At 38.9% G+C, this 27289-nt stretch overlaps 2 protein-coding genes across 8 annotated transcripts in view; both read right to left on the bottom strand.

The window, feature by feature from the left end:
• Positions 1 to 6058, bottom strand: part of slc26a6 (solute carrier family 26 member 6) — a 21302-nt gene extending 15244 nt beyond the window's left edge. The window contains exons 1-8 of one of the 3 annotated variants that reach the window (XM_042221051.1): positions 5669 to 6058; positions 5357 to 5486; positions 3844 to 3983; positions 3564 to 3674; positions 2302 to 2477; positions 1609 to 1773; positions 1318 to 1437; positions 34 to 116 (exon numbers count right to left, since the gene is read on the bottom strand). In XM_042221051.1, coding sequence (XP_042076985.1) covers positions 34 to 116; positions 1318 to 1437; positions 1609 to 1773; positions 2302 to 2477; positions 3564 to 3674; positions 3844 to 3983; positions 5357 to 5484 — 923 coding nt within the window. In that variant the 5' untranslated portion in view covers positions 5485 to 5486; positions 5669 to 6058. Of the gene's footprint in view, positions 1 to 33; positions 117 to 1317; positions 1471 to 1608; positions 1774 to 2301; positions 2478 to 3563; positions 3675 to 3843; positions 3984 to 5356; positions 5521 to 5668 lie in introns of all 3 variants that reach the window. The other 2 variants (XM_042221050.1, XM_014338595.2) reach the window with 2 other exon arrangements.
• A 4519-nt stretch (positions 6059 to 10577) lies between these two features.
• On the bottom strand, positions 10578 to 27194 carry LOC102304198 (prestin). 5 transcript variants are annotated; one of them, XM_014338593.2, is made up of 19 exons: positions 27040 to 27194; positions 26690 to 26844; positions 26452 to 26591; positions 25595 to 25705; positions 25191 to 25330; positions 24822 to 24986; positions 23950 to 24102; positions 23214 to 23296; positions 22445 to 22592; positions 21824 to 21937; positions 21594 to 21671; positions 21092 to 21187; positions 20878 to 20984; positions 20540 to 20609; positions 18677 to 18766; positions 17396 to 17557; positions 16347 to 16401; positions 15826 to 15950; positions 10578 to 14971 (listed from the first exon to the last, which is right to left on the bottom strand). In XM_014338593.2, the coding sequence occupies exons 2-19, from the start codon at positions 26833 to 26835 to the stop codon at positions 14942 to 14944; spliced, it is 2013 nt and encodes a 670-aa protein (XP_014194079.1). In that variant the 5' UTR covers positions 26836 to 26844; positions 27040 to 27194; the 3' UTR covers positions 10578 to 14941. The 5 variants fall into 5 exon arrangements, 4 of the variants coding, with proteins under 4 accessions (XP_014194079.1, XP_014194078.1, XP_005937925.2 ...); XM_014338592.2 differs by having other exon boundaries at positions 26690 to 26835; positions 27040 to 27181; XM_005937863.3 differs by lacking the exon at positions 27040 to 27194 and having other exon boundaries at positions 26690 to 27024.
• Between the last annotated feature and the right edge of the window lie 95 nt (positions 27195 to 27289).

Genomic DNA, 27289 nt, shown 5'->3' with positions numbered 1-27289 from the left:
CTGTGTGTGCGTGTGTGTGTGTTTGTTTCTCACCCTGAGGGAATAACTCCCACTACATCCACTCCATATTCCTGCTGCAGGTTAAATTGCCATGAGATAACTGTAGCTATAACGATCTGGAAATAAAATAATAGTGATTTTCAGGGTACACATTCTGTATGGTGCAGTACAAAGTCTTGAGCAATACTCAGTTTCTGTATATTTTACTTGGAAAATAAGAATTAAGTATAGCGATTTCTTGTAAGGTGCAAACAAAAATCTAATCAGTACAATTCTTACAAACTTGAGGGTCGCTATTTTAATATTCATTTTAATTTTTTTTTAATTTTTCAATTAGTTTTGAGGAATAGTTCTCCAGGCTTCTTTGGATGTTTCTGCCTTTTATTCCTTTCGAGTCAAAATGATGCTACACTGCTTCAATAATATCGAGGTCTGGGATATTGTTCTCTTGTATGTATGCTTTTCCCACATTGGGAGTGTGTTTGCAATCATTGCCATGCTGAAAAATGAAGTTGTTGTCAATCAGATGCTTTCCAGGTGGTATTGCATGGTGCATCAAACTCTGATGGTACTTTTCTGTGGTCATAAATCCATAAATTTATGACCACCAACACCACTGGCTGAAATGCTGCCCCAAACCATGAGAGAGCCACCCCGTGTTTTACAGCTGGACTGTAGACGCTGTTGTCATCTTGACAACAGAATTTTCAAATTTGGATTACTAATTCATAAGACCTGCAGTTGCTGACTTTTAGTCCAGTTCTTGTATAAATCGGCTTCTTGACAGCCACTCTTCCACTGAGACTGTTAATGATGAGGCTTCAGTGAGCAGTAGAGGTCAGATGCATCTGTCAGCTCTTTGCTGACATTTGTGTATGTGACACATATTGAAAATGCATTTTTGTTGTTGTTGAGCCAACCATATAAATAACATATATACTTTATTGATCCCCATGGGGAAATTCCTCTCTGCATTTAACCCATTCACTCAGTGAAGCAGTGGGCAGGGAAGGTACCTTGCTTAGGGGTACCTCAGGGTACCAAATAGGTGCACCACTGGCCAATGATTCATAGGTTGGTGTTAAATGGGTTAACAAACAAAACACAATTCTGTGAAATGGTCGGGTACAAAGACCAGATTGAAAATGAGAGAAAAAACAGCCAGTGTTTAAAAAAAACTAACAAAAAACCTTGACCTTGAGAAAGACTAGAGAACCATTGTTGAAGACATGTTTGGCTCATTGGAAGTAATATAGAAAGATATAAAGTGTGACTCAAGACTTTTGCACAGTACTGTTTGTATTCTTGCATACTTACAGCAATCAGCTCCACGGGTATAGGAACGGGTATTTTCTTGCCCAAAAATGCATTGAGCTCCTTAGCAGCGATAAGGCCGAGTATGGTAATAACACTGGTCACAAGAGTGCCGATGTTTGACTGCGGGAGGAGATAGCATATCTCCAATACAGTCTAGGAAGACAGGAGCAAGAAAATGACTGCTAAAATAGGTGAATAATTGAATGGATCTAAAATACAAAACATTCAAAATAAAAAGTACATAAAATTGCCAGCAAGAGCACTAAATGGTTAAGTTAATGTAATTCTTACATATATCAGGGATAAAGGTCCATTATGTCTCACAGGGTTAACGCCAAAGGTGTATTTGAGCTGAGACACGATGACATGGATAGCAGCTCCTGTGGTATAACCTCGGACCAGTGGCTCAGACAAGTAGGTTACCACAAAACCAAACTGGACCAGACCGAGGAGAATCTACACACACATCACATGAATCAGTGGAGATTAACATGCAGTAGCTGCAAAAGTGAATGCTCAGATCACTCATTTGCATTTCACATTCACGACACAGGAGCTGTGCAAATTATTAGAAATGCAAAAAAATAGTGTTTAAAATTAATGAAATAGATTAAATTGACCCTTTTAGCCGTTGGACTCAAAAACATCATCAGTTTCCAGGCTGAAGTTCCCAGAGTCCCTGCAGGCTCATGCAGCGAGAAGCTTCTTTTCATTCTTTTGAAGTAATCAATAACGTATTGAAACTGAAGTCTAAAAGCATTTGCTGTCAGGCAGATGGGCCTCAAAGAGCTATGTAAGCTTATTAGCATTTGCACAGCATTTTACTTTATTCACTAATGTTTGAGCAGCAGCTGCCTGTTGATGGTGACAAGATATTTCCATTTGTTCAAAAGAAACGTCCAAACTCAGTGAGACAAGTGCCCCTTTATGGCTCTAAAATTTACGAATGCAGGGTGGAAATTTTGAGTGATTTCAAATATTTACTTGAAATAACCCAGATACAAATGTGACAGCTGCAGCCACTCGGACCCTTTCGTCATCACGGGCAACTGTGTCAATTATACTGGTGTTGGTCACATTGTCCCATGTCATAAACTTTGAGTCTGGGGCCAGTCGCTCAGTCACTCCTCCTATCATCACGCTCATCACTGCATATGTTCCTAAAAAACAGAGATAGAAAATGATTTCTATTAGGCGGCGTTATGAAAACATAGTGGAGCAACATGTTATTCCACTGATTAATAATTTTATTATTACAGATTTTTTTTTTATTTTACTGATTTATTTCAGCCTGGAAACTGATGGGTCTTTCACAAACATGAAGTCATTTGGACTTTGCTCTGAGGGAATCATATCACTAGGGTATAAAGTCTCCATTCGTTCTGATTAATGTTACTTCGCTTCCAAGTTGTTTCCTTTTTGATTAGCCAGTTTAAAAGGCAACTTTTCCAAGTGTCTTTTAATGTCATCTAGTGATTTAGGAAACAAATATTATAAATAGATTTACAAAAACTTTTATTTTAGACAAGTGTTGATGTGTCTCTACAAGAACGTCTTACTGAATATTTTCTAATATGTCTACAAATGCGCATATAAGCAAACCTTTAGACTTTAAAATATATAAATCAGACATTTTCTGGCCTTAAAGCTGGCGGACATAATAAACTTGTAAAACTACGGCACTCTTCATAGTGGTTGTTGAACGTAGTTGTCACACGTTTCCAGGTAATTATCACACAACATTAAACATAATGCTGAGTAGTGTTGTACCTTTAAACCTTTAAACACTAAAGAATGCTGGGGATTTACGATGGAATTAATTTCACCTTTTTATTTGTTAAATATAAAAGAAATCACCTAATATCACCTTTTTAATTTGGGGTCACCATCTCGTCAACTTTGCTACTAATGTCAGCATATGAAAATTCAAAGGTGTAAAGGTTACCATTTTATTGATATCAGGTCATCATTAATATTTTAATTATTAATATACCAAAGTACTATTACTCTTCGTCTTTTTCTCTCATAGACATACGTTTGTATAAGTATGAATAAGTATTATTACCATCACTTTCTGTTGTGATACACACATTTCAAGGTAATATTACTCATATATAACCACTATTGAGGCAAGATATTTACTTGTATGTAAATTTAAAATTAATAGTAGTAACTATCTGTTGCCACATTATTACTAGTTAAATTCCAAGCTGTAATAGAACATGCAACCATAAACTATTACATACCCACTGAGATGTGTTTGGATGTGCCAAAGATGAAGTAGATAAGGACTGGGTAGAAGGATGAGTACAAGCCAAATACTGGAGGAACAGATGCCAGCAAGGCATAGGCCATACCTGCAGTGATAGGAACAGAGGATTTTCTACACTTTTTATAATAGATAAAGAAACATTTTATTATTTCAACAATGGAGAAGAAACATTTTTGACCGCAGTTTATGATAAACAAATTAGAAAATTATATCTATATCTAGCTCTCCTACTATCTCTTGAACTTTCATCTCACCCTGTGGCAGCTGCATGATGCCCACACTTATCCCAGAAATCAGGTCACCCAAGGCATTTTCTCTGATGGGGTAACGGGGAAGCCATGACAAAATAGGAACAGTACCCAGCAGGCAGCTCTTCATCTGGTGGCCAGAACACCTGATGTGTTTTGTGTCAGCAGAGGGTAAAAATAGATGCAGAAAGTGACATTTAAAAGAAAATACTTCAGGGATAAGCTTTTTTATTAATCATGAAGTTGATGCCAAACCACTTCTGATGACTCCAGCTTTTTTACTGAACTACTGAAAAAGTTAATAAGTAAGACGAAAACCAGCCACTACGTGCTTTATAGAGGCATTCAAAATGAGCACACGTAAATCAAGTAAAACCACACAAAACACAGAGACATTACCCAAGTGCCTGTCTGAAAAGATGTGTTTTCAGATGTTGTATGCCACAGAGTCAAGGGTGAGAATAGAGCGATATAAGCTGTTCCACAATTCTGTCGCAAAGGTTTGCAATCCCCCTTAGTTTTCAGACGGGTACGTCGAATCACCAGAAGACCTCTATCTGCTGACCTAAGGATCCGGTTTGGAGAATAGGAGTGGAGTAGATTGATGTGGGGGAGCTTTAACTCTTAAGGCCATAAGAATCAAGATTTTTAAATTTTTTTAAAAATTTTTTTTTAAACTTTAAAATATCTTAACCTAAGTGTAGACCAGTGCAGACGCTTTAACAAAAGTGTGAAGTGAGACTCATACCTCAATATGGCTTTTGCATGCAATAATTAGATAGAGCAAGACTTAACACTTTTCTTTGAGTTTGATTTGGTTTATGTGATCAAGAGCTATGAATTCAATCTATAATTGCAGTTCCTAGGATAGCCACTTGAGGCTGGTCCCAAAAGTGAGCCATCGCCCTTTCTACACAGTCTGACAGCCACATGAAGTTAAAGACTTTACAGCAGATATATGCATGTGTACAGCCAGCTTGTGGTCTTTAGAAATCAATTTTTTGGCATAATACCTGTGGTGATGCTGATGTTACTCGTCTATATACTTTTTTTTTGTTCAGTTCATTGATCTCATCGTTTCTATGATCAACTGTAAAACTGGAGTATGTCTGCTGATATCATTCATCAGTAGAACGCTTATTGTTTATAGTATTAACCTCCTAAGACCTGAACTCTTTCACGACATGCATTTTTAATTTCTCTTTGATATTTGGGCTGATTGGGGCCCGATGAATGAAAAAACAAAGAATTACCAGATTTTTTTAAACCTTATTTTTGTTTTTAAGAAAAATAAGAGCCACGTATGAGGATATTTGTTTAAAAGTTTGATAGAACAGACGCAGTATAATGTCCTCGTAAGTGGATATCAGGCCCATGTAGAGCAAAATTGAGTATTTTAGTCAAAATAACCCAAAATGTGATGTCCACATATGTGGACGCAGGGTCCTATGGGAGGTTAATGTCATTTGTGAATGGGATGAGATATACAGTTGATTAAATATACTGTAAAGTGCTTTACCTTACTGACTTTTTGACCTTCTCACGCAGAGATGTTTTTGATACAGACTTTTGTCCCATCTCATCCATTGCTTCTTCATCCAGGACCTCCCTGTGGACGCTGTAACTCATTCGCCTTCTCTCTGCCATGGCTGAAGTACAAAATGCTTCTTATCTTTGCCAGTACTTTAGACATTGTTGAAAAATTATCATGATAAAATATAATTATTGTGGGGGAAAAATAATGTGTTTTTGAAAATCTTTAAACATTTGTCAGTAACTACCTTGTTATGTCTGCAGCTGTATCAAAAGCTAGTAATAAAGTTGTACATACCTATTGGGATAAATAAATCCTTCTTGTGGACAATGGTGCACAGGCATCAAATGAAATCTTCTGCATCAGATCCAAGTGGCTGCAAGTAGTGACGGTATTTCTAAGTATTCCTATATTCTTTTTTTTTTTTTTGTAGCAAAGAGATAAAGGCAAAGTTTTATTCTGAAAGCCAAGAGAGCTCCTGAGCTCCTCTCTCCCCAACTTGCCTGAGGATAGTTGCTGTCTGTCTTGTGATCTGATTGCTTTGAGACCTTGAAGACAACTCTAGATTTGACACAGCACATGTCAGTCGAGGAAGAGGACAAAGTTCCTTGTACGTGCTGTACAAGTGAAAACAGACATGGTAGAAAAATGTTCAGAACATTTTTGTTTTATGATTTAATGAGGGATTTCCGTCGCTCATATTGTTCTTAAAATTATTTATTTATTTATTGTTAATCATGGTTTGTCTCAGAATGAATTTGTACTCTGGCATGTTATGGTACTACCATAAAAGACTTTGTGGTATAGACAGCAGACACACACAGGTTAACCTATGAGATAACTACAGACTGAATTGCTGCGCATTAGTTTCCTTTATTGCACCTTATCTGTGTTCTATGTTTTATCTGTGCATGATTAAAGATATTGGTCCTTTCAGCAGAGTCAGATTTATTTGATTTATTTGTGGTCACACTGAAGGATAATAACAGATCACTGGATAAACTGATAGCCAACCAGAAATATAGTCGGTTTTATTTTTGGACTTGGAGCTTTATGATCCTGTCGTTGCTTATTCATATTTGTCCTCCCTCACATTACACACTAAATCTTAGAGATTTATAAATATATGAAATAAATACTCATATACATAAAAAAACCCCTCAAATACACGCATCCTTATCGCCCCTCTTACACACTAGTTTCACATATAATCTGTAACCATATAGATTCTATAGCTAAATTTAATATTATTTGGGGATATCCACGCATCCCTGTCATTAAATACAAGCTGTATTGTTAACCTACATTATTGTGTGCATTAAATCATTGTACAATCCAGTCACATAGTTCATGGCAGTATGGCTTTGGTGCATGTGTTACAAACCTGACCAACCTGGATTTTTATCACATGGTTCCAAGTCTTGTTGTTTAGTCGCCACAGCGACGTGATAATGTGAGGCTACAGGAAATAGTACACTAGCTAGGCTGTTCATTACTTCTTGAGCCAGTGTCAGGGATTGAGTGAGTCAACGGGGTAATCCTGTCAAAGTTAATGATAGTGAAGGTTCATAGACTTCATCCTGACCTTTTTCCAACATGGTTCGACACACCACACACGCATTTGCAATGTCACGTCAGCAACCTTGAAAACTCACATAGAGATTGTTACATACATTCTTTTAAAATCAATGAAAACTTTGTAATGCACAATTTTATTATGTTTCTAATAAGATTGTCTTTAAGTGATACTGACATTGGGAGTGTGCTCAAATTATTCTCACAAAGATTTGTTTGATGAGAGGACTCGAATAGGCGTTCGGACCTCCCCTTATATATTGTCACTGTTTTTTGTTTTACGTTATGCTAATGATGGCTCATGGCTAAAACATGTATGTCTTTTTCCTCTTTAATAAATCCAGCAATGACATTGATCAGAAAGTACTGGTTCTTTCTCATCCACATGTCTTTCATCTGAAGAAGAGCTTTGAATGCCCTTCAAGAAGCCTAGAGAAGTATTACTTAAAGAAAGTATAAGAAAGCTGGCTAAGAGACTTCAGACTGTGTTGAAGAATAAAGGTAATTATACCAAATATCGATGATTATTAGACTTGTACAAGCTCTGATTGTGTTATATATACTGTATTTCTATGTATCTATACACATCTTTCAATAAATCACTGCACATATTTGCCTTTTTTTAATAAAATGTAATAAAATGAAAGATGACTCCAGACCTTTACTTTGTATTGTATATACATTTATTTTACTCATCATTGTCATGTTAATAGTAAACGGAGCATATAGCATTTCAAAAAGACTGAAATTCAACACAGTTTAAACAACAGCAACAACACTTTTTACTGTATTAATTTTTTGACAGGCTGATATAGAACTGCTTTAAACATAATGCACCGTTTAAAGAAACTAAAGAAGGTTTTGTGTTAGCATTGCAAAGGAACTCATGTTAAAAAGAAAATGATTACGTTTTTGTTAAAATCATTTGAATTTATACATTTTTACACGGTAACATGAAACATCAGACACATCTGTACAGAGCAGTTATGGCCAAGAGCCCAGAAGATTAAGAACTTACAAATTAGTTTCTCGTTTTCAGTGCTTCTTACTTCATGTCACAAAAGGCACAGCAGACACATCTGGTGAGATTTTGTCCTTAGGAAAGAATGTCAACTTCTGAAAGTAGCCTTTTTGTTCACTGATAAAAAAAAAGGCTTTATCTATTTTATCTAGAAGAATTTTTAACATCACAGTGAACTTTGCTCAGATTTAATCTTTCCACCATGGACATTTTCTTAGAAAAACACGCACAGCCAGTACCAGAAACCTGGTTGATATTTAACTGGGTCTTACTGATTAGTTTGCAACAGTAATGCAACGGCGTGAAGCAAGGCTATTCATTGCTTCCTGACCCAGTGACTTAGATTTGCAGTCTCTCTGAAAAAGATAATTTAGTCAAAGTTAATGATCTGTATTTGGAAACCCATGTCACAAACTTCATCCGGATAACTGTTAACCAACTGTGATAGCAGTTATATGCATTTTAATTTTAGCTTTCCTCATCGCTGTCATGTTAATAGTAACTACAATGGGAAGCGATTTCACACAAAAAAATCAACACACACACAAAGATTTTTACAAACGTGTGTGCTTTTCTTCTGTAATGAAGCTCTGAAGTGTATTTAGACACCATTCAGATCCATTTAGATTCCACTATGCACTGTTTGTAATGTATGTTCCACTATGTTTATTGCAGTATACCAGTACTGCAACAATAGTACTAGTATGGCACAGTATTAGTATTACATTCTGCATGCTAGTTGTAGTACTAGCATGCAGAACACAATATTTGTGCAGTTAATGAATAGTATTTCATCTGCAATATAACATATTGTGGGCAGCTGTGATTTATTTCAGCGTAAGTTCACGAAGGAAAAAACTCATTCAGAGTTGATAGTCACTTGTTACGCTGAGATGGAATTACCTGTCAATTTAAAAAAATGACTATGCAAGTAAATAATATGAATAATGTGATTCAATCAAAGCATTAATCTGTTAGAGAGACATCAAAGTTACTTGGGCATGTCTAGCTTCCAAAGACACTGGCAACATGACATTTATTGAGGATTTACTGCTGGCAGAAGCAATGGGGTGAATGCCAAGATATACACAAGCAAAATGAGTGCTCAGATTCAGCCAAATTCATCAAAACTCATGAGATGACATTTCATCATTCATACTGCCAATGTGAACACATGGTGAAGAGGTTGCATATTTTTGATTGATTGAGTCCCCAAACAACCAAAAGCTGACAGTGACTGCTGTGAATGACAGGGAGAGCTTCACCGGGGAAGAGGCAAACCATCTGCTGATGTCTGTGGGTCAAAAAGTAAAAGCATTTTCTACACAATATTAAATATAATAACTTTTTCTGACTTCGTGTCCAATTACTTTTTGATCTCGACATTTTGTACACAATCTATTTATAGGAAGTTACTCTCAAAGAAAAGCCAAAGCTTGGCATTTTAATACAGCATGCATATAGTTATTTCAAAGTGTAAATACATCTGGAATGAAGTACTTCAGAGTACCGGCACACACAGAGAGACACAGTTGTCTGCAAATTTGAAGTTGATGGTTTAATCTCAGGCTCCTCCAGTCTGCATGTCGAAGCCTTGGGCAAGATAGTAAAGCCAGAGTTGCCCCATTGGAGTGTGTGTGTGTGTGTGAACATTAGATAAAAGTGCTTTGGTTAAAATCTAGCACTGTCAAAATACTTATAAACACAAGTATAAGTATACCATAAGTATTGGTGACAGTCGCCAATAGTTTGCATGGAACACCCAGACTCGTTTGCAATCATTTACCATTTGCTGCCTGAGCTGTAGTGAAACCTGAAAAAGAGCAAATCCAACCACAAACAGAGACTTTTCACTTTCAAAGTAAAAGTTGTGCCTTTTGAACTGTGCTGGTTGCACATAAGGGACAACTTTTACTCTGATAGAGAAAAGATTGTGGTTGGCTTTAGACATTCTGCAGTTTCGCTGTTCATTGCCAAACATGTTGCAAGTGTTTGCAGACAAGTTGCCATTTTCCATGCAAACTACTGTGGCAATCTGTTAGCAGCCAAAGCAACTGGAAGGCCACAAAGAGATACAGCACCCACATTGTGGCCGATTTCACCCAGCAAGTACTCGCAAACCAGCTGGGGAATACATATTTTGTTCTACTATCTGGAGGTTGCCATGGGAACCCTGATCCGTCCTTAGGCCTGTGTAACTGAGCGCTAATATGTGATAAGACTGAAAACAATGACCAAGACCCCAGAGGATGATGTTACATGAAAAGGGATGGGAATCGAGTAGTAGTCAAATCCCTTGGACTCATCGATTCTTGCACTTGCACTACATGCAGCTAATTTCAGTTGTCAGCTGAGGAAAATAGCAGGACAGTTTGCATCATGGGTATGGACCTTACTTCTATTTTTATTGCTCTAAAGGACAAGGGCATAATGGTAAAGTGCAAACTGCATCCAGGACAGAAACAGCTGCATTATGCTACCACCACAACTTTGGCTCTTTGCAAACACCTGCACAGACAGCATGCTAATGCTAATCTAGCCTAGAACCCAGAGTGATGCTAAAGCTGATGGAATGCCGACCTCAGCCCAGGACGGCTCAAGTGAGCCATCATTTGTGAGCTGCGGTGAAGCTGATGCTGAACTTCATCAGGTAACAAACGGATGAGCAGTCAGGCTGCAGCCTCCATTTCTATCAGTGCATGTTTCTACAGTAGAAGAAACATATGCTTCCTCTTTCATTTGTGCTGTTGGCTTTCTCTTCATATATGTGTCTTCATCAGGATAGGGATTTGTGTTGGTGTGTCGGGCTGTAGCCTCAAGTTTATATTGTGAAATGGTTATTATAAGACAGTGTACTTCAGATCATTTTACAGAGTAAGATGAAAGTAATGTAATGAGGAGTATAATGAATTATTTTCTTCTTGAAGTAATTAAGTAATGTACTGCATTACCTTTAATAAAAGTGTTACTTTTTTGAGTATTGACCTGACACTAATCTTAACAAAGAGATGAAATACCTCCAGCGTACGCGAACATTTGACCAGACAACATGCAATTAATTTGCACAAATGTAATGTCTTTGATATGCTGCTTAGTGATGGTGGTAACTCTAAATGCAGAGCTAGTGAGAACCCAATCTAGAATCGAGAATTAATAAGGAATCGAATCGATAAGTAATATCGATAATGGAATTGGATGTAATTCTTATCAATTCTCATTCCTACTCACAAATGAGATTGACTCTTGTCTTCAGTGTTTTGCAAAAGGCACAGTATCTGGTGAGGTTTCTTCCTCAGGAAAGAATATTAACAGGTCTTATAATGCGGCCCCATTGTCTATTGATAAGACTGAGAAGGGTCTAACCTTTTGTACAACTTTTATCAGCGTATTTTAATGAGAAGGATCTACATGAAAAGTAAAGAGAATCTCTATAGCAGCATGTTCATTTGAACATAGCAGCATTCAAACCATGAACTATGCTCAGATTTAATCTTTGAACTCGAGAACATTTTCTTGGAAAGACACATGACTGCTACCCGTCGTCGGCGAAGGAGACGACTGAGCCGGTCCGGAGGCCGGCCGCGCGGAAGGCAGCGGAAGGCAGCGGAAGGCAGCGGCGGCGACGACAGAGACGGAGATGACTGAGCCGGTCATTAAATACAAGCTGTATTGTTAACCTGCATTATTGTGTGCATTAAATCATTGTATAACTTTAAAAATGAATGAAAACAAAAACAGGGTGTCACAATCCAGTCACATAGTTCATGGCAGTATGGCTTTGGTGCAAGTGTTACAAACCTGACCAACCTGGATTTTTATCATATGGTTCCACGTCTTGTTGTTTAGTCGCCACAGCGACGTGATAATATGAAGCTACAGGGAATAGTACACTAGCTAGGCTGTTCATTACTTCTTGAGCCAGTGTCAGGGATTGAGTGAGTCAACGGGGTAATCCTGTCAAAGTTAATGATAGTGAAGGTTCATAGACTTCATCCTGACCTTTTTCCAACATGGTTCGACACACCACACACGCATTTGCAATGTCACGTCAGCAACCTTGAAAACTCACATAGAGATTGTTACATACATTCTTTTAAAATCAATGAAAACTTTGTAATGCACAATTTTATTATGTTTCTAATAAGATTGTCTTTAAGTGATACTGACATTGGGAGTGTGCTCAAATTATTCTCACAAAGATATATGATTATTCAGTGTTTGATGAGAGGACTCGAATAGGCGTTTGGACCAGTGACAATAGGCATATATTGTCACTGCTTTTTGTTTTACGTTATGCTAATGATGGCTCATGGCTAAAACATGTATGTCTTTTTCCTCTTTAATAAATCCAGCAATGACATTGATCAGAAAGTACTGGTTCTTTCTCATCCACATGTCTTTCATCTGAAGAAGAGCTTTGAATGCCCTTCAAGAAACCTGAAGAAGTACGACCTAAACAGGGAAAAACTAACAGAGACTAACCAGAAATGGCGATGTAGGGATACACAGGGAATTACACAGAATGATGGAGGGGAATAATGCAACGAGGACGAGGGAACACACACTATAAATACACAGACCAGCAATCAGGGGATGGGAAACAGGAGGGAAACACACCTGGGAGACATCCCAGCTGACGAGGCGGGGGAAACGTAAAGAGAACGCACTGACATCAGACAGAGACCTTCAAAGTAAAACAGGAAACACATACACGCTTGTTCACAATCACTCATGGATCAATCCCATGAACCCTCAATTGGGAAGCCTATATGAACTGAGCAGGACAGGAAGGTCAGCATCGTGGAAGAGGGGTGAGGATGAGGGGGGGAAAAAACAGGGGAAGAGGGAGAAGACGCCAAAATACATGGGCCGATTCCTAATGAAATTAGGGCAACACTTGTTGACCATGTTGTCAATCATGGCCTCACAATGGATGAGGGAGGGTGCAACCAAATGTTGAAAGAACCACTGGGAGTTCAATCATTCAAACATTTCATAGGGAGAACAGATATGTATAGTATTGAAAAGTAATCCAACATCTCATAATATCTCATGTTGAGTGTAGATTACTGTAATTTTACTGTAATCTGCACCACAAAGGATTGAAAGACAACCTCGCAGAGGTGGAAGAGGGCCCCTTTTTACCCCGCAGCAAGAGGAAGCCATTTGTGCAATGGTGATTGCAAACAATGCAATAAAGTTGAAAGAAACCCAAAGGGCTGTCATAGAGGATAACGGTGTATTTGGCAATATTGGATCTGTGTCAATTGCAACAACTGACAGAGTGCTCAAGAGAAAAGAAATGTGCATGAAAGAATTGTACAAAGTGCCATTTGAACAGAACAGTGAAAGAGTGAAGGAGATCCGTCACTAGTATGTACAGGTAAAACATGTCTTCTATGTATACTCTAACCTTCAGCACTGTAAACTGTTTTACTTTGTGTAGTTTCATGCAGTAGTCTAGCAATTTTGTATATATAATCACAGAACATACAAAATGCATTATGTTACACAGGAAAAGATGTTCCATTTTCTCTCTCTCTCTAAAGGGAGAGGAACCACTGCACACGTTCATATACGTTGATGAGGCGGGTTTCAATCTGGCCAAAGGCAGAAGGCGTGGAAGAAATCGCATTGGACAGGGAGCAACCACCGATGTCCCAGGCCGGTGTGGAGAGAATGTTACAATGTGTGCAGCCATCTCAGACAATGGCATCCTCACCCATATTCTCCTTCTTGGTCCATACAATACACAACATTTCCTGACTTTTTTAGACACTCTTTACAGGGACATAGTCCCTGAGAATGAGAGGGGTTGAGACCAACTTAACAAGTATGTCGTTGTGTGGGATAATATCCGTTTTCACCACTCATATCTGGTCAGACAGTGGTTTGCAGCACATGACATAATGCTGGTTGAATTTCTCCCTCCCTACTCCCCCATTCCTTAATAAGAGGAGTTTTTCTCTGCCTGGAGGTGGAAGGTTTATGACCGGCATTCACATGCGCAAATGGCCCTGCTAGCAGCCATGGATGCAGCATGTGATGACATCACAGCTGAGTCATGCAGAGGGTGGATTCGCCACTACAGGTGATATTTTCCTCGCTGCATTGCAAGGAATGGTATCCATTGTGATGTAGATGAAAATATGTAGCCAGACAGACGGGAACGTCTGGATGTGCCAAAATGATTTACTTATGTTCAGTTACAATATGTACTGTTATATTGTTCACATTTGTGCACAGCTCTTCCAAAAGGGTGTTTCTTATGTTTATTCTAAATAAGTGACTGTAGAGTATTTTTCTTTTGCACAATGTTGTAGAATTACAAACAGCCTACACAGTAAAAATGGGAAACATACGTATTCAGTGTCTTGTACTCACTTACTTCCCTAACTACAGGAATGTTTAACTTTACTGTAGATTTTACTGTAAATGGCTGTACAAAAAGTGCATAGTGCTGTCGTGAGCATTTTAATGTTAATAGTGATGTGAGAAAAGCACCAAAGCGACGGAGAAAAACTATAAGAACACTGTTGCCTCGGTTAATGAATAAGCCCATCAGTGCTCTGTGTCTGCATTGTCATCAGGTATTCTCAAGTCTCAACAGCTTAATGGATAAGGCGCTTCTCTTCAAAGCTAGGATGTTTGGGTTTGAGTCCTTTCTGGTGTGACAGATAGTGCTGCGGAGCAGCAGGTGTACTAGGCTCAAAACCAGGAGATTCAAACTTTTCACTCTGCCTTGAAAATCAGCAAAATTTCAGAATGTTTAATAATAGCATGAAATGGTGAATACATTTGTTGTTACATTTATTTGTGGAAATACAAAAAAGCAAAGACTGAGAAAAGCCAACCTGGGAAATGTGCAACATGCAAATGCAAAAGAGCATTTCTGTCAAAAATAAATGGACGCCGTCCACCCCAGGGTTGTGTTTGGGGTCTGCTTTATGCAGAATTATTGTCCCTTTGTTGTTTTAACAAACGCTTGTGTCCGAGTTGATTTCCTGATTAGAAGCAAAGAATAAATAAAGAAAATCTTTAAATATGTTGAAATGCGACACAAAAGCACACAATAGCAGATTACAGTTTAAATGAGCAATTTAAAGGAAAGAAAACCAGTGCAGCAAAATATCAGTTCACCAGATTTACAGTTCAGTAGATAGAGTGCAAAAATCCCCCCAACAAAACAAAACAAACATAGTGTTCACAACACGCATACAATTCTCCCAAGAGTTGTGACTGCACCTGTGACAATAAGTGTCCAAAATCTCAGTTTACTGGTAACTATGACTAAGCATTTTAATTTTATATTGGGAGAAATGATTGAATGAGCAAAGAGAGTTTTCGGACACAGAAATAATATTTTGTGATCCACACTGTCTCCTCTGGTCAGCCAGATCCAATCACCTTCATACATGATCTAAAAATGCAACTGAAAAGACTCACATGCAAATCCAGGTAACACAGCTTCAATCCTCCCGCCTCAATCAGAGACAGTGTACCAGCCTACAGTCTGCTAAATTCACCTCTAACTAACTACACCCCTACCCTTCTTTCTTGTCTTTTCTTTTCTCAATTTGCATTTTCACACTTAGTATTTTTCAGCCTGTACTGACTACACAAGTGAGTGAGTCAGTTTCACAGATGCTGTAGTACAGAGGAGCTGTAAACAGTTACATGTTCGATGTGGCTACACAAACACAGCAGAAAACCTGCTGCTCAAAAAAACACATATTTAAAAATATGAGATGATTTTAGGAGTGTATGAGCTCTGCTTCCCCGTGAAAGTGGAGTTGAGCAGTTGCAATAGGCAGAATAAAAGAATTTTCTATCTATATAATATATATATGGTGCATACCTCCAGAGACCTGGGTAGGATGGTGAGGCAGTGCTGGACGGCATGATGGACCGATGGAAAGAGACAGGAGCGGGGCAGGCTGTCTGGTATACAACCCTGAGTCTGGAGCTGGGATAAAACTTTCTCTGTAAACATGCAGAGAGAATTAGAAATTACAGAATTTACAGCGTAATTGGAAATATTTACTGATGTTAATCACATGGAAAATGCTTTTACACTCCCATGTCTCATTAGAAAGACACAACCTGCCGTGTGTGCACTAGCATACAAAAAAAAGCTCCTAAAGAAAAAAAAAATGCGACAGCTACATGAAGTTCAAAATGAAAGAAAAAGAAGCTTGAAGCAAAGCTCCAGTTAGGAGGGGTTGTGAGAACCTGACCTGTGGAAACAGTAACAGCCAAACCCAAGAGAAACGGAGGGTGTGTGTGTGGGTGTGTGCGTGAATGAGTGTGTGAGAGAGAAATAGAAGATAAGTCACTCTGTGGGAGATACAGTAAGAACGCATGAAACATGAGGCTGACCTGGGCAAGCTGCCAGAAAAACACCGACACCCTGGATGTCCAAGACTTCTACAACCTGGTGAATACACACACAAACATAGGGATCTTGTGACCATATAAACATTACCAATATAATATAAAAGCACATGTATACATAGTGGGACGAATACGTTTCAATTCTTCTTATCCATTAGATAAGAATTATGCAAAAGCTCTGCGTCAACATGCACACATGTGACGTTGTTAATCGCGTGGTTTGTTTTTATCTCACACGTGATCAGTACGCTGGTCTTTTCTTACATAACCATTTCTTGCTAATATCTTTGATCAGCAAAAAGATATCAGGCTGACAGCTCTTTTTCCCTCCTGAGGCCTTGAGAATTAGTGAATACATCTGTTTGGTGATCCAGTTTCTAAAGCTGAATTTATTTTTAGTGATATTGACGTAAAACAACTGACTGAATATTTCTCTAAACTATATTTTCTGTCTTATCTGTGACAAATGTGACAAAAAGTTGTAGGTAAAGAAAAGGTTTAGCTTAGTGAGAAAGAAAATGTCATTATTTTGTTCATTCAGCTCCAGTCTGTTGTAGTTTCCATCATATTCTCCACATTTGCTGCTGACACAACTCTGATCTGTTCCATCACACACACAAAAAAACCTGCAAAAAAACGTTTCACTTTACTTTCAAACATGAAGATAAATTTTAGGAACTTAGAAATATTGTCTCAGAAAAATATATCTGGACTCTGTTTGACCTGGAGTCTTGTAGATTTTAATTATCTTGTCATTATTTAGCATCTTACCCATTTACATTAGCATTAGCATTATTCGTAGCATGTTACTGGCTTCTATAGATTTTATTCAGTAAATTTTTTTTTCTGGGTGATAGTGGAAAGAGAAGTTTTCAGAGAACAAATAAAAAACCTACAATACTGCCCACTATGACAGTGCCCCAGAGAATAAGTTCCCTTTAGACTGTTTAGAGTAAATATAAATATATCAAACAAATAAATTATTTCTTCATAGAAATGCATTGGCTGCATTCATCCTGCACTTCTCTCCTCACCTTGCAAAGTGCCGTCATGGCCACAGAGTCCATGAAGGTAACAGAGCTGAGATCCAGAACCAAGCAGTAGGTGTGCATGTGTGTCTGCGCTGGGGGGGAAGAAACCGAAGAAGCAGCGATGTGAACTCCAGCTGAGTTTTCCTTCTGACCATGATTCACCGTCTCCAAGTTGCAAGAGGAAAGAAGTGAAGAGGAAAAGTTACAAGTGAAAAATTTACATTTCAGTGCTTCAAACATGCTTTTGAGATTTTTCTATTTCAACTAGAGGGATCAAATCCAGTGCACAAATCCACACACATACAAGCACATTGCATAATGCATGGGGCTGGTGATGAAACTCAGAGTTACACTCACTGGACATTTTCACCGATTCAGTTTCTGGAAACATTCCTCAGAGATTTTGGTCTCACGCTGATGTGCCAGCATCACACAGTTGCTGCATATTTGTTGGCTGCACATCCTTCATGTGAATCTCAAATTCCACCACATCCAAACGGTGCGCTATGGGATCTGGTGACCATGGATATCATCTGAATACAGTGAACTGTTGATACGAGATAGGATGGAGCCAAGTTTTCATGTTGTTTACACCAAATCCTGACCCTCCCATCTGAACGTTGCAGCAGAAATCAAAACTTATCAGATGAGGGTACATTTTTCCAATTTTCTACTGTCCAGTTTTGCCAAATTGCAGCTTCAGTTTTTTGTCTTTAGCTGACAGGAGTGGTACTCAGTGTGGTCCTGTGGTGCTGCAGTTCGTTTGCTTCGACATTTGTGTTCAGAGATGCTCTTCATGGTTGTAATCTGTGATTATTTGGTTTACTGTCGCTTTTCTGTTACCATGTCTACCATGTCGAGTCCTTTTCCTCTGACCTCTGACATGAAAAGGGCATTTTTCCTTTAGAACTGCTGCTCACAGGATATTTTATCTCTTTCATCCCATTCTTTGCAAACTGTAGAGATGGTCATGTGGGAAAATCGCAGTAGATCAGCAGTTTGTGAAATATTCAGTCCAGCCCGTCTTTTCTCATCCTACGTTCAAAGTCACCTAAATCACCTGTCTCTGAGCTACTGCTATGTGATTGGCTGATTAGAGTTTTATGTCTAAAAGACTTAATGTTTGGTAATCATTAGGTTGAAGATTCAAGATTAATAGTTACATATCAGGACAGAGCTCTAGGAGATCAATGTGTGTGTGCATATGTATGTGTGTGTGTGCGTGCATGTGTGCGTGTGTGTGTATATGTGTATGTATGTGTGTGTGTGTGTGTGTATTGGCACCTGTCTTATCTTTGTGAACACCAGTTCAGAGTTGGCAAAGTAAAGTGGACTTGAACATGTGAGTATCGTCACGCCTGGAATTTGCTTCGCCTGTTAAGAAAAACAGACATGCATTTAACAGTGGACAGCAGTGGACAGGTGTAACAGGTTACTGTAGTGACACACGGGCAGTATTTGCAGCAAAAGTCTGGTTCACTCACATTAAGGGACATTAGAAAAACAGATGTGTGCAGTACAGTAGTGTAACACCTGTGCCATCTCCTTTGTTCATTAAAAAAAGATGCTACTAGATATTGATGAAGGTATTTGTATATGTTCTCTATTTTGCTGTTATATTATCAGCAGATGCATGGACAGACTTAATATTCATTATTGTTACCATTAAATATCTATACACATAAAGACTTAAATTCTTCATGTTAGGGTCCAACAGTTTAAGTCTATATAGCTATAGAAAAAAAAGGCTGTTTCTTATTGCTCAAATAAAACATGACCCTGAGACTTAACTGCTAACTGCTAAGTTAAAGAGTAAGAAAATGGCTGTTTGTATTTAGACTTTAGAGACATGAGTTCTTTTTTCTCAGCTAATCTGGATCTTTTGTTGGGGAATCTGTGATTCATGTAGGGTCTTCTACAGGGAATTCCACTGTATACAGTACCACAACATCTATGATGTAAGATGAAGAACATACACAGAGGGGAGATGTGCAGCAGCCACCAGAGTAACAGACTGAGGAGAGAATCGAGTGGAGGAAACAGAGAGTGAGAAGTTAAGAGGAAGTCACTGATGCTCTGTGCCCAGACAGATTGCCTTGGGTTGCAGTTTGGTATTTTGATGTGTGACAGATGGTCGGTTTCAGCCTGGGGTATATTTTTAGTAGGTTTTGGCTCTGTGACAGTTTCACTTAATAAAACCTGACCTGAGGAAGAAAACGTGGTTTGTTATTGGGTGTCAGTTTGTATGATTTTTCTCTCGGTGGGGGGTTTAGTACTTTATATCATCAACATAAACAACGGAGATTCGGTTTGAGGAGGGCAAAGGGATTTAATAGCTGTGATGCATGCATACACAGCTACTGAAATATTCCAGCTTAAATATATCTACGTATTTCCCAAAGGCTTTTCCATTATGTCAAAAAAATCTACAAAAAGTCTTTCACGCTGATGTTGATGTTGATGTGTTTATGCTAATTTGCACACCAGCCTCTGTCTGAAAGATTGATGTGCAGATACAAAACAAGCTGTGGAGAATTCATAATTGACTGGCTTTCATACTGATACCACTTTACATACGCTAGCTCACAGACTGCAGCCAGCCAGGATCATCGGGAGTCATGTAATGTCAGCGTGATTCATCTCTGCCAATCAATAAATCGTTGTAGCTCTTCACATTTTAATAGCCCATGACCCAATTATGAACGACTGGATTATTAACCCTCGTCCTACAGACATATTTTACACATCTGGACATGAGGAATACTTCGCCTTAAGGAGCAAATATAAAGGGTGTGTAAAACTGAACTTGATCATGGAAATGGGCTTAAATCACAGAGAGATGCTGAAGGAGGAGAAACCCCAAATAAAAGTGTAACAAGAAGTCTGAAGAGAGTTTAAATTCAGTCAGTTCTGCAGCTGTGTAGTGAAACCTCATTTATACTCTGACCTTATAAGAATTTCAAAGAATCTCTTCTTTAGATCAACGACAGTCATGTTCTCAACGTTTATAGTCGCTTGGAAAAGATTTCAAAGTTAAAACTGTAACAAAACAGAACAGGGACTGCACTGGGGTTGTGTTTTAATGATTTTCTGATTATTTCTTCTTTTTGTTGTTGTGAGATGGATTTATATTTTTCTGAAGTTTACCTCAAGGTAGAGCTCCACATCTCTGTAACAGTCTGTACCAGGAATGTGACCCAAAACAACAGTGGTGGAGCTGGAAGATGAGGACAAGATGAAAAGTGTGAGAGAGACAGAGGGGAATACTGATGAGTGCACAAGTCGTCCTGAGTCCTGAGGGGGGAGAGAAACAGACAGTGGAACCATTTAAACCATATAAAAGTATGTGAAGCAATGACTTTGTGAAAACATAATAAATGTTGGCAGGGACTTCTGGATTTTCACTCCAAAATAAATACAGTGATCTTTTTTTTCTTTTGGTCCAAAATGCTCCATGTAAGGTTTGTAAAATCACATTCACTGACTGTTGTGTCCTGTAAAGGAGTGTGACCATAGAGAAGACGACAGCCACAGCCAGACCCAGATCCAGGTTAAAAATGAAGGTGGAAGTCAGTGACACTATCCACACGAGCTAAAGGAACGCAGGGAGAGGAGAGGGAAAATTCCTGGATCAGTCCCGGAATGGTGTTTGTAGCTGTTTCTGTGCTATGATTAATGATGTGTGTGTGCCAAGCCCACCAGGTCTAATCTGTCAGATTTCCAGAGCAGACGCACATCTCTGAACTGAGCCAGTATGCCCTGAAGGTTCACCACGATAATCACTGCCAGCACTGCCTGGTACACACAGCAAACCATTACCCAACATTGGCTCAGACACGTGAATCACCCTGGCGATCGTTTCCATGCTTTAGGGAAAGTAAAGGTGTCTGCAGAACTGCAAACACAAACTTCTGCAGCATTTGTTTCCATTACAACAACAGTGGATTGCTTTGTTGTCTCATTCTCTTAGCGTTACGAGACATTGACTCACCTCATTTCATGTCCTGTAATCATGTGTAAACTTGCCAGAAAGAAGTTCTTACTTATCATCAAAATAATACTAAAAACTTTAAATATTCCATTTCTCTGTTGCTGTCTGGAAAACGTGACTGCCATGGGTGAGAGTCTGGTGATTTGAACTCTAGCTGTAAGAACTGTATAATAAACATTAATAATACCTGTTATGTTAGATTCACTTTACCTTTGGCAGCTGCTCAAAGAGATAACCAATCTCCAACAAGACTGTCAGAATCAACAAAGCTGACACCAGACCAGCCATCTAAAAATATGAACAAAAAGAACACCGCAAGCAAAGAAGAAAATGACTTACAGCACATTATGAGACTCATAACGTTTTAGTAGGTGCTATTTTAGCCTGATTAAAAATGTGTTTAGCTGAAGGGAGCTGGACTTCTGAAAAAGATAATTGACCTGTGTTTTGACACCGATGCTTTCTTGGACCATGCTGCGAGAAAAGGAGCAGCTGACAGCAAAGCACTGAAACATCCCTCCAATGGTGTTACACAGACCCAGCGCCAGCAGGTCCTGAGGCAGGGACATACAGCTGAGTCCACATCTTTAAATGGCTAAATGACTAGCTACATCACATTTATCACTTATATTTGATTTCTACATGTTCTGTATCTACAGTACATCACCCTACTCTTCATTTTTGCCCTGCCCTGGGTTGCACGGGCAGAAAACTCTGACTTACTCTCAGTCGTCTCTACAGCAGATTTAACAATGAGGCTAAAAAAGGAAGTAGTTGCAGTGAATTGTTCAAAGAAGATTCATCCAGGAAAGTCAGACAAACTTCAAAAAAAGAGTTTGAAGGGAATCAAAGCTTGCGTCATCACTGAGGTTCAGCAAGTGTGCCTACATTTGCAGAAATCTGGGGACACCACTTTAATCTCCAGAAGGCACTGGAAGTGCAGTTTCATTAAAACACCTTTAATTAACTTTACTTCTCTCAGTTTCTCTGCACGATATTGAAACAAATAACAGAGTATGTATTTTCTGATCTGAGTTAAACTGTTATTGGGGTGAATGTACCTGACTCGGGTCCACACAGTAGCCATGTTTGTTGGCAAACATTGAGCCCATGGCTGAGAGGAAACTGAAGCCAATCAAAGCCAAGGACAGAGCTGGAATGAAAAGCTCTCTGGACTGAGACAAGGAGGGAAGAGCTGGGGGAGACAGGCTGGAGAGGAGCAGGAGGAGGAGGAGAGGTTCTTTGACTCAGTGACTAAGATATTATTAAAAGGAACGAAATTATAATATTCAGTATTATAAAGAATTATGACTACCTTGTGAATTATTCATCATAACACAGCATTTTCTTAAAGCTATCAGGTGTGACAAAGCTAGCAGCACATTTGCAATATGACATCAAAAGCATGAAGAACTGATACTTTTCTTCTCATAGAAATATTTGTGAGCTACAGTTTAGATGTTATGTGTCATTTTCTTTGCATGATATTAACACTTTAAAGCTAATAGGTAAATAAAAGCAGCATAATGTCTTTTTCTGCCATAAATCTACTTGACTCACTTTGAGTTAGAGAGAATTACATTTTTCTGGAGTCACATTAAAATGATTCATTTCAGACCATTTTTCTAAGAGGATTTTTCAGAGTCTTTTTGTTGCTTTTGTGTTGGAGGGAATATTACATTTGACAGTTAGAAGTTAGCATTTCCAGCTTGACAATCATTGACAATCGTGACTATTTGATTTTTTTTTTTAAAGAAGAAGAAAAGAAGAAAAAAGAAAAAGCAAATCTAAATGACTAAAGCAAACAAACAATAACCCAGTTCTACTGACCCACTGGGTATGTGTCCCACCACCTGGACTCTGTGCTGTCCAGCCAGATCCATCTGTACTGACAGGAGGGTGCTGAGAACAATCTATGAGAGAAAAGCAGTGGAAGTGACATTTTCTGCACTGAATGTTCACTTTGGAAAAGAAGAATATAAAGTAATCTGCATCCTAATATCACATAAATCGGTCAGTTCAAGTACACACTGACATAAACAGATATATGATCAGAGTTTTTAACTGATAAAACTAGCCTTCGTCTTAAAGCTTTTCCCCTATGATATACTACAAAACCTACAATTGTATATAACTGAAAACATGAAGCATAAAAAACAGATCAAATGTCCAGTTCTTTTGCATGCAGTACGTTTTTTACCTCTCTCACTCTCTTTTTTTGTTATAAAATTAAATAGCTGTGTAATTACACAGCTGTAACTACATTAAAAAAATGTTACAGTAATCCTTAATTGAAATCTTTAAATTACTTGAAGAACTGAGAAGCAGTACAAACAAACAAATTCAATTCTTATCAACACATCAGACAAGAGAATGATGATTAACCAGTGTCCAGGTGCACATATTTGCTGTATGTGGAGAATCGTGGCTTTGGAGATTAAAAACAGATTATTATATAATTATGAGTCATTCATCAGTTCATCACCGTGGCATCTGTCCATCTGGGTGCATCTTATGGACATGAGTCTACTGTTTATGTGTTTGTGTGTGTCTGTGTGTGTGTCACCAGTATAAGCTCCCATGGTATGGCGACAGGCAGTTTGTTCTTAAACCGCTCATTCAGCAGTTTGCCTCCGATGAGCATCACCAAAGAAACCAAAGAGACTAACAGAGTTCCTGTTACAGCATTGGTCACTCCATACAGAACATCTATGAAAGTCTGCAAGACACACACACACACACACACACACACACACACAGAGAGAGAGTTATCCCATGACTTGCAAGATTCAGGAGGAACCCTTCCTCTCTGAAGGTGGAACCAAACGGCTCACACTCATTGAAGTGGCTGACTAGCACTACTGTGAAAATGGAAAATGTTGCATCAAAACTTCCAGCTGCACTTTCAAATTATAGGACCTGCTTTAATAACGCAGCAGGAAACTGCATTTGGTCTTACGGCCACCTGAGGTAGCTCCAGAAGAATATACTCACATGTCGAAATGCCCAACTAAATGGTTTTCACATTTTCAGATTCATGTGCTCTAGTGCACATCAAACCTTACAGTTCAGTGGCTCTGGAGGAAATCAACCACCTGCAAAGTGCTGATAAAACACCCTGACACTTAAGAAGTGCAATACTGTCAGTGTAGAGGTGACACGATGTGTCTTTGAAGGAGTTTAATTTGCACCACGTAGTGCCAAAGAAAAAGAAAGTAATTTGCAGCCACGGCCCATGCAATTAGGAGGTATCATTAGATTATTTCTTTATTCCTGATAAAAAAAAAATTTAAAAAAAGGTCACAGAGAGGTTTTTTTACACGAAGTCTAGAAAAAAGGATGATGCTTTCCTTTGTTTCTTGTTTCTGGACTTACTTATTTCAGCTCAAAGGTGGCGTGCCTGAATGTGTGCATGATAGTGCAGATGTTTCAACTGACCCTAGGTGAAGCCAGCAGTCCAGTATGTTTCTGTACTGGTGCTCCTGTCATTAGCGGCAGCTGTACGATGATCATGTGCAGGGCGGCTGCTGTGGTGTAGGCTCTGATTACAGGATCCGACAGCCAGCGGCACACAACACCTCCCCGCAGCAGGTACAAAAGGAGCTAAAGACACACAAACGCAGACACAAGAAGGTTTAGTATTTCCATTTTGACTGAGTGCCACTCTAGTCTTAATTAATTAAAAATAAATGAATGGTAGTTTACAAAATATCAGAATCACAATTCTGGATGTGTGTGTGTGTGTGTGTGTGTGTGTGTGTGTGTGTGTGTGTGTGTGTGTGTGTGTGTGTGTGTGTTTGTGCGTACTTGTATTAGGCCACAAAGGAAAGTGACTTGCACCGTTACGTTTACTTTGGCTGCTTCAACAGCTGCTTCATCACCGTCGCTAAGCAACTCCACATTAGCTGTCACAGTCCCAATCATGATGGACAGGACAGCAAAGGTACCTGTCACACCCACACACACACACACACACACACACACGCACACACACAGAGCAGCAGAACTAGTTTACTCTTTCCTGAAGTATCTTTACTGAATTAGGCTTTATTTAGTAAAATGATTGAATAAGAAAAATACTTTTTAAACAATTAAATATTTTTTTTGCAACAGAAAAAAATTCCTAAGACATTTTCAGAGGTGCTCATGGAAACGTCACTGTATGGAATGACTGTAGGAAAATCCAGAAAAGCATCAAATGTAAGAATCACCGATGGAGAGGTGTCTGGAAGTGCCAAAGATGAAGTAGACGATCAGAGGATAAAGAGAAGCGTACAGACCAAATGCTGGAGGAATTCCTGCCAACATGGCATTGGCCATACCTGGAAAGGAATAAAGGAGGCGGCTGTGCAAATCAGTGTTGAATAAATCTGTGGATAATATAGGTGCCAATTTTCACATTTACACTCATTCTAAACCCTTCAGCAAATTTGAATGAAACTGGGTTCATATGAAGTCTGATATGAACTTGAAATTATAAATCTTAGCTCAATTTGACACTTTGTCTGTAATGCTGCAAAGCAAAGTTATATGTTTTTAAATTATTTCCTTTCACAATGTGCTGTGACCTCTAGAATTGGCAGTTGCAGTTTCCATTTTGAAATAATTAAAACGTGTGGCCAGGCTTACATATTTATCCAATGAAAGCAATGTTTCTCTGCATCACAACCTCCCACCTACACACTACACCTTAACCTTACAGGCTGTAAAATGCAGAAACTTAAATATGATTGTGAATTAGTTATTTTAGATGTTATATTTGGATTCAGCATATTAAAATGCACAAGAAAGAAACAGCTCACTTAAGTGCTTAAATTAAGGTTAGGGCCACAAAGTTGCCACAAAGATCTACATGAAAGTTTGATGGATTTAATAATTTATTGTTGGTTAAAGATTATTATAGTTCTTTAGTCTTTATCAATCAAAGTCATATTGTAAATCTTAATGCGATAAGGGGGGGGGGGGGAATGAAGCCTTTATAGATTTGTGAGTGAAGGTATTGTGGCAGACTGTAGTTCAGACTCTTTTGTGACTTTTATGATACTCTTATCTGTTGCTGTAGCCTAACCCTGGGGTAGATGCATGATCCCAACGCTGATGCCAGACACCAGATCTCCGACGGCGTTGTGTCTAACGGAGTAATGAGGGAGCCATGACAGGACGGGAATAACCTCCAGCACGAAGCTTTTTATCCTGGAACCAGAACACCTGGAGGAAAACACGCACAAGCTATCAGCTATAGAGCCTCAGATAAACACGGCTGGGTCAAACGCAGTAAGGCCAAAAAATATTATCCTTTGACTCACCGACATTGTGACTTTACCCTCTCCGAAAGTGACAGACACTTCTTTTCTAGCCTCTGCCCGAGGAGATCCAGCTGTGCTTCGTCCAGGGCGTGTGCGAGAACAAGCTGCCTGGAGCGTGGCCGGTCATTTTGCTCAACGCTGTCCATCTGAAATAACTGTGGAAGATTACTGAGAGCACAGCGAAGTTTCATTCTGCCTGCGTTTGAACACTGTGTGTTTGTTTAATGTGCCTCGCTGACCTGTTTTCATGTGTGCTAAATCTGTGAATAAAGTCACATGACAAAAGCGAAAAGAAGCGCTTCTTCAGGAAAACTTAAACAAATTAAAGCAGTGAATGAAAAAAGACTTACTTAATCTCTATCAGCAAGAAGCCGCATTATTACAAAGAGATCACTTGGGTGACAGTGAGAGTGCATGTATTAGGGTAACGCACACACACACATGCTTTCACACGCTCTCACACGTGAGTCACGGAAAGTGGAAAAGAGCCTTGAACTCTGGACATTACAGTTAGTTTACAGCCCCTTTCTCCTCCCATTCACCAGCTCATTCAGTACCTCTGAATGCCTCTATTATTCCAGCTCAGCTTCCACAGACTCA

The sequence above is a fragment of the Haplochromis burtoni genome, unplaced genomic scaffold, assembly GCF_018398535.1.
Source record: "Haplochromis burtoni strain Fernald_Lab_line unplaced genomic scaffold, NCSU_Asbu1 Contig_60, whole genome shotgun sequence".
Classification (NCBI taxonomy): domain Eukaryota; kingdom Metazoa; phylum Chordata; class Actinopteri; order Cichliformes; family Cichlidae; genus Haplochromis; species Haplochromis burtoni.
Note: the sequence above shows the minus strand (reverse complement) of the source record. Positions and strands in the feature narration are given on the sequence as shown.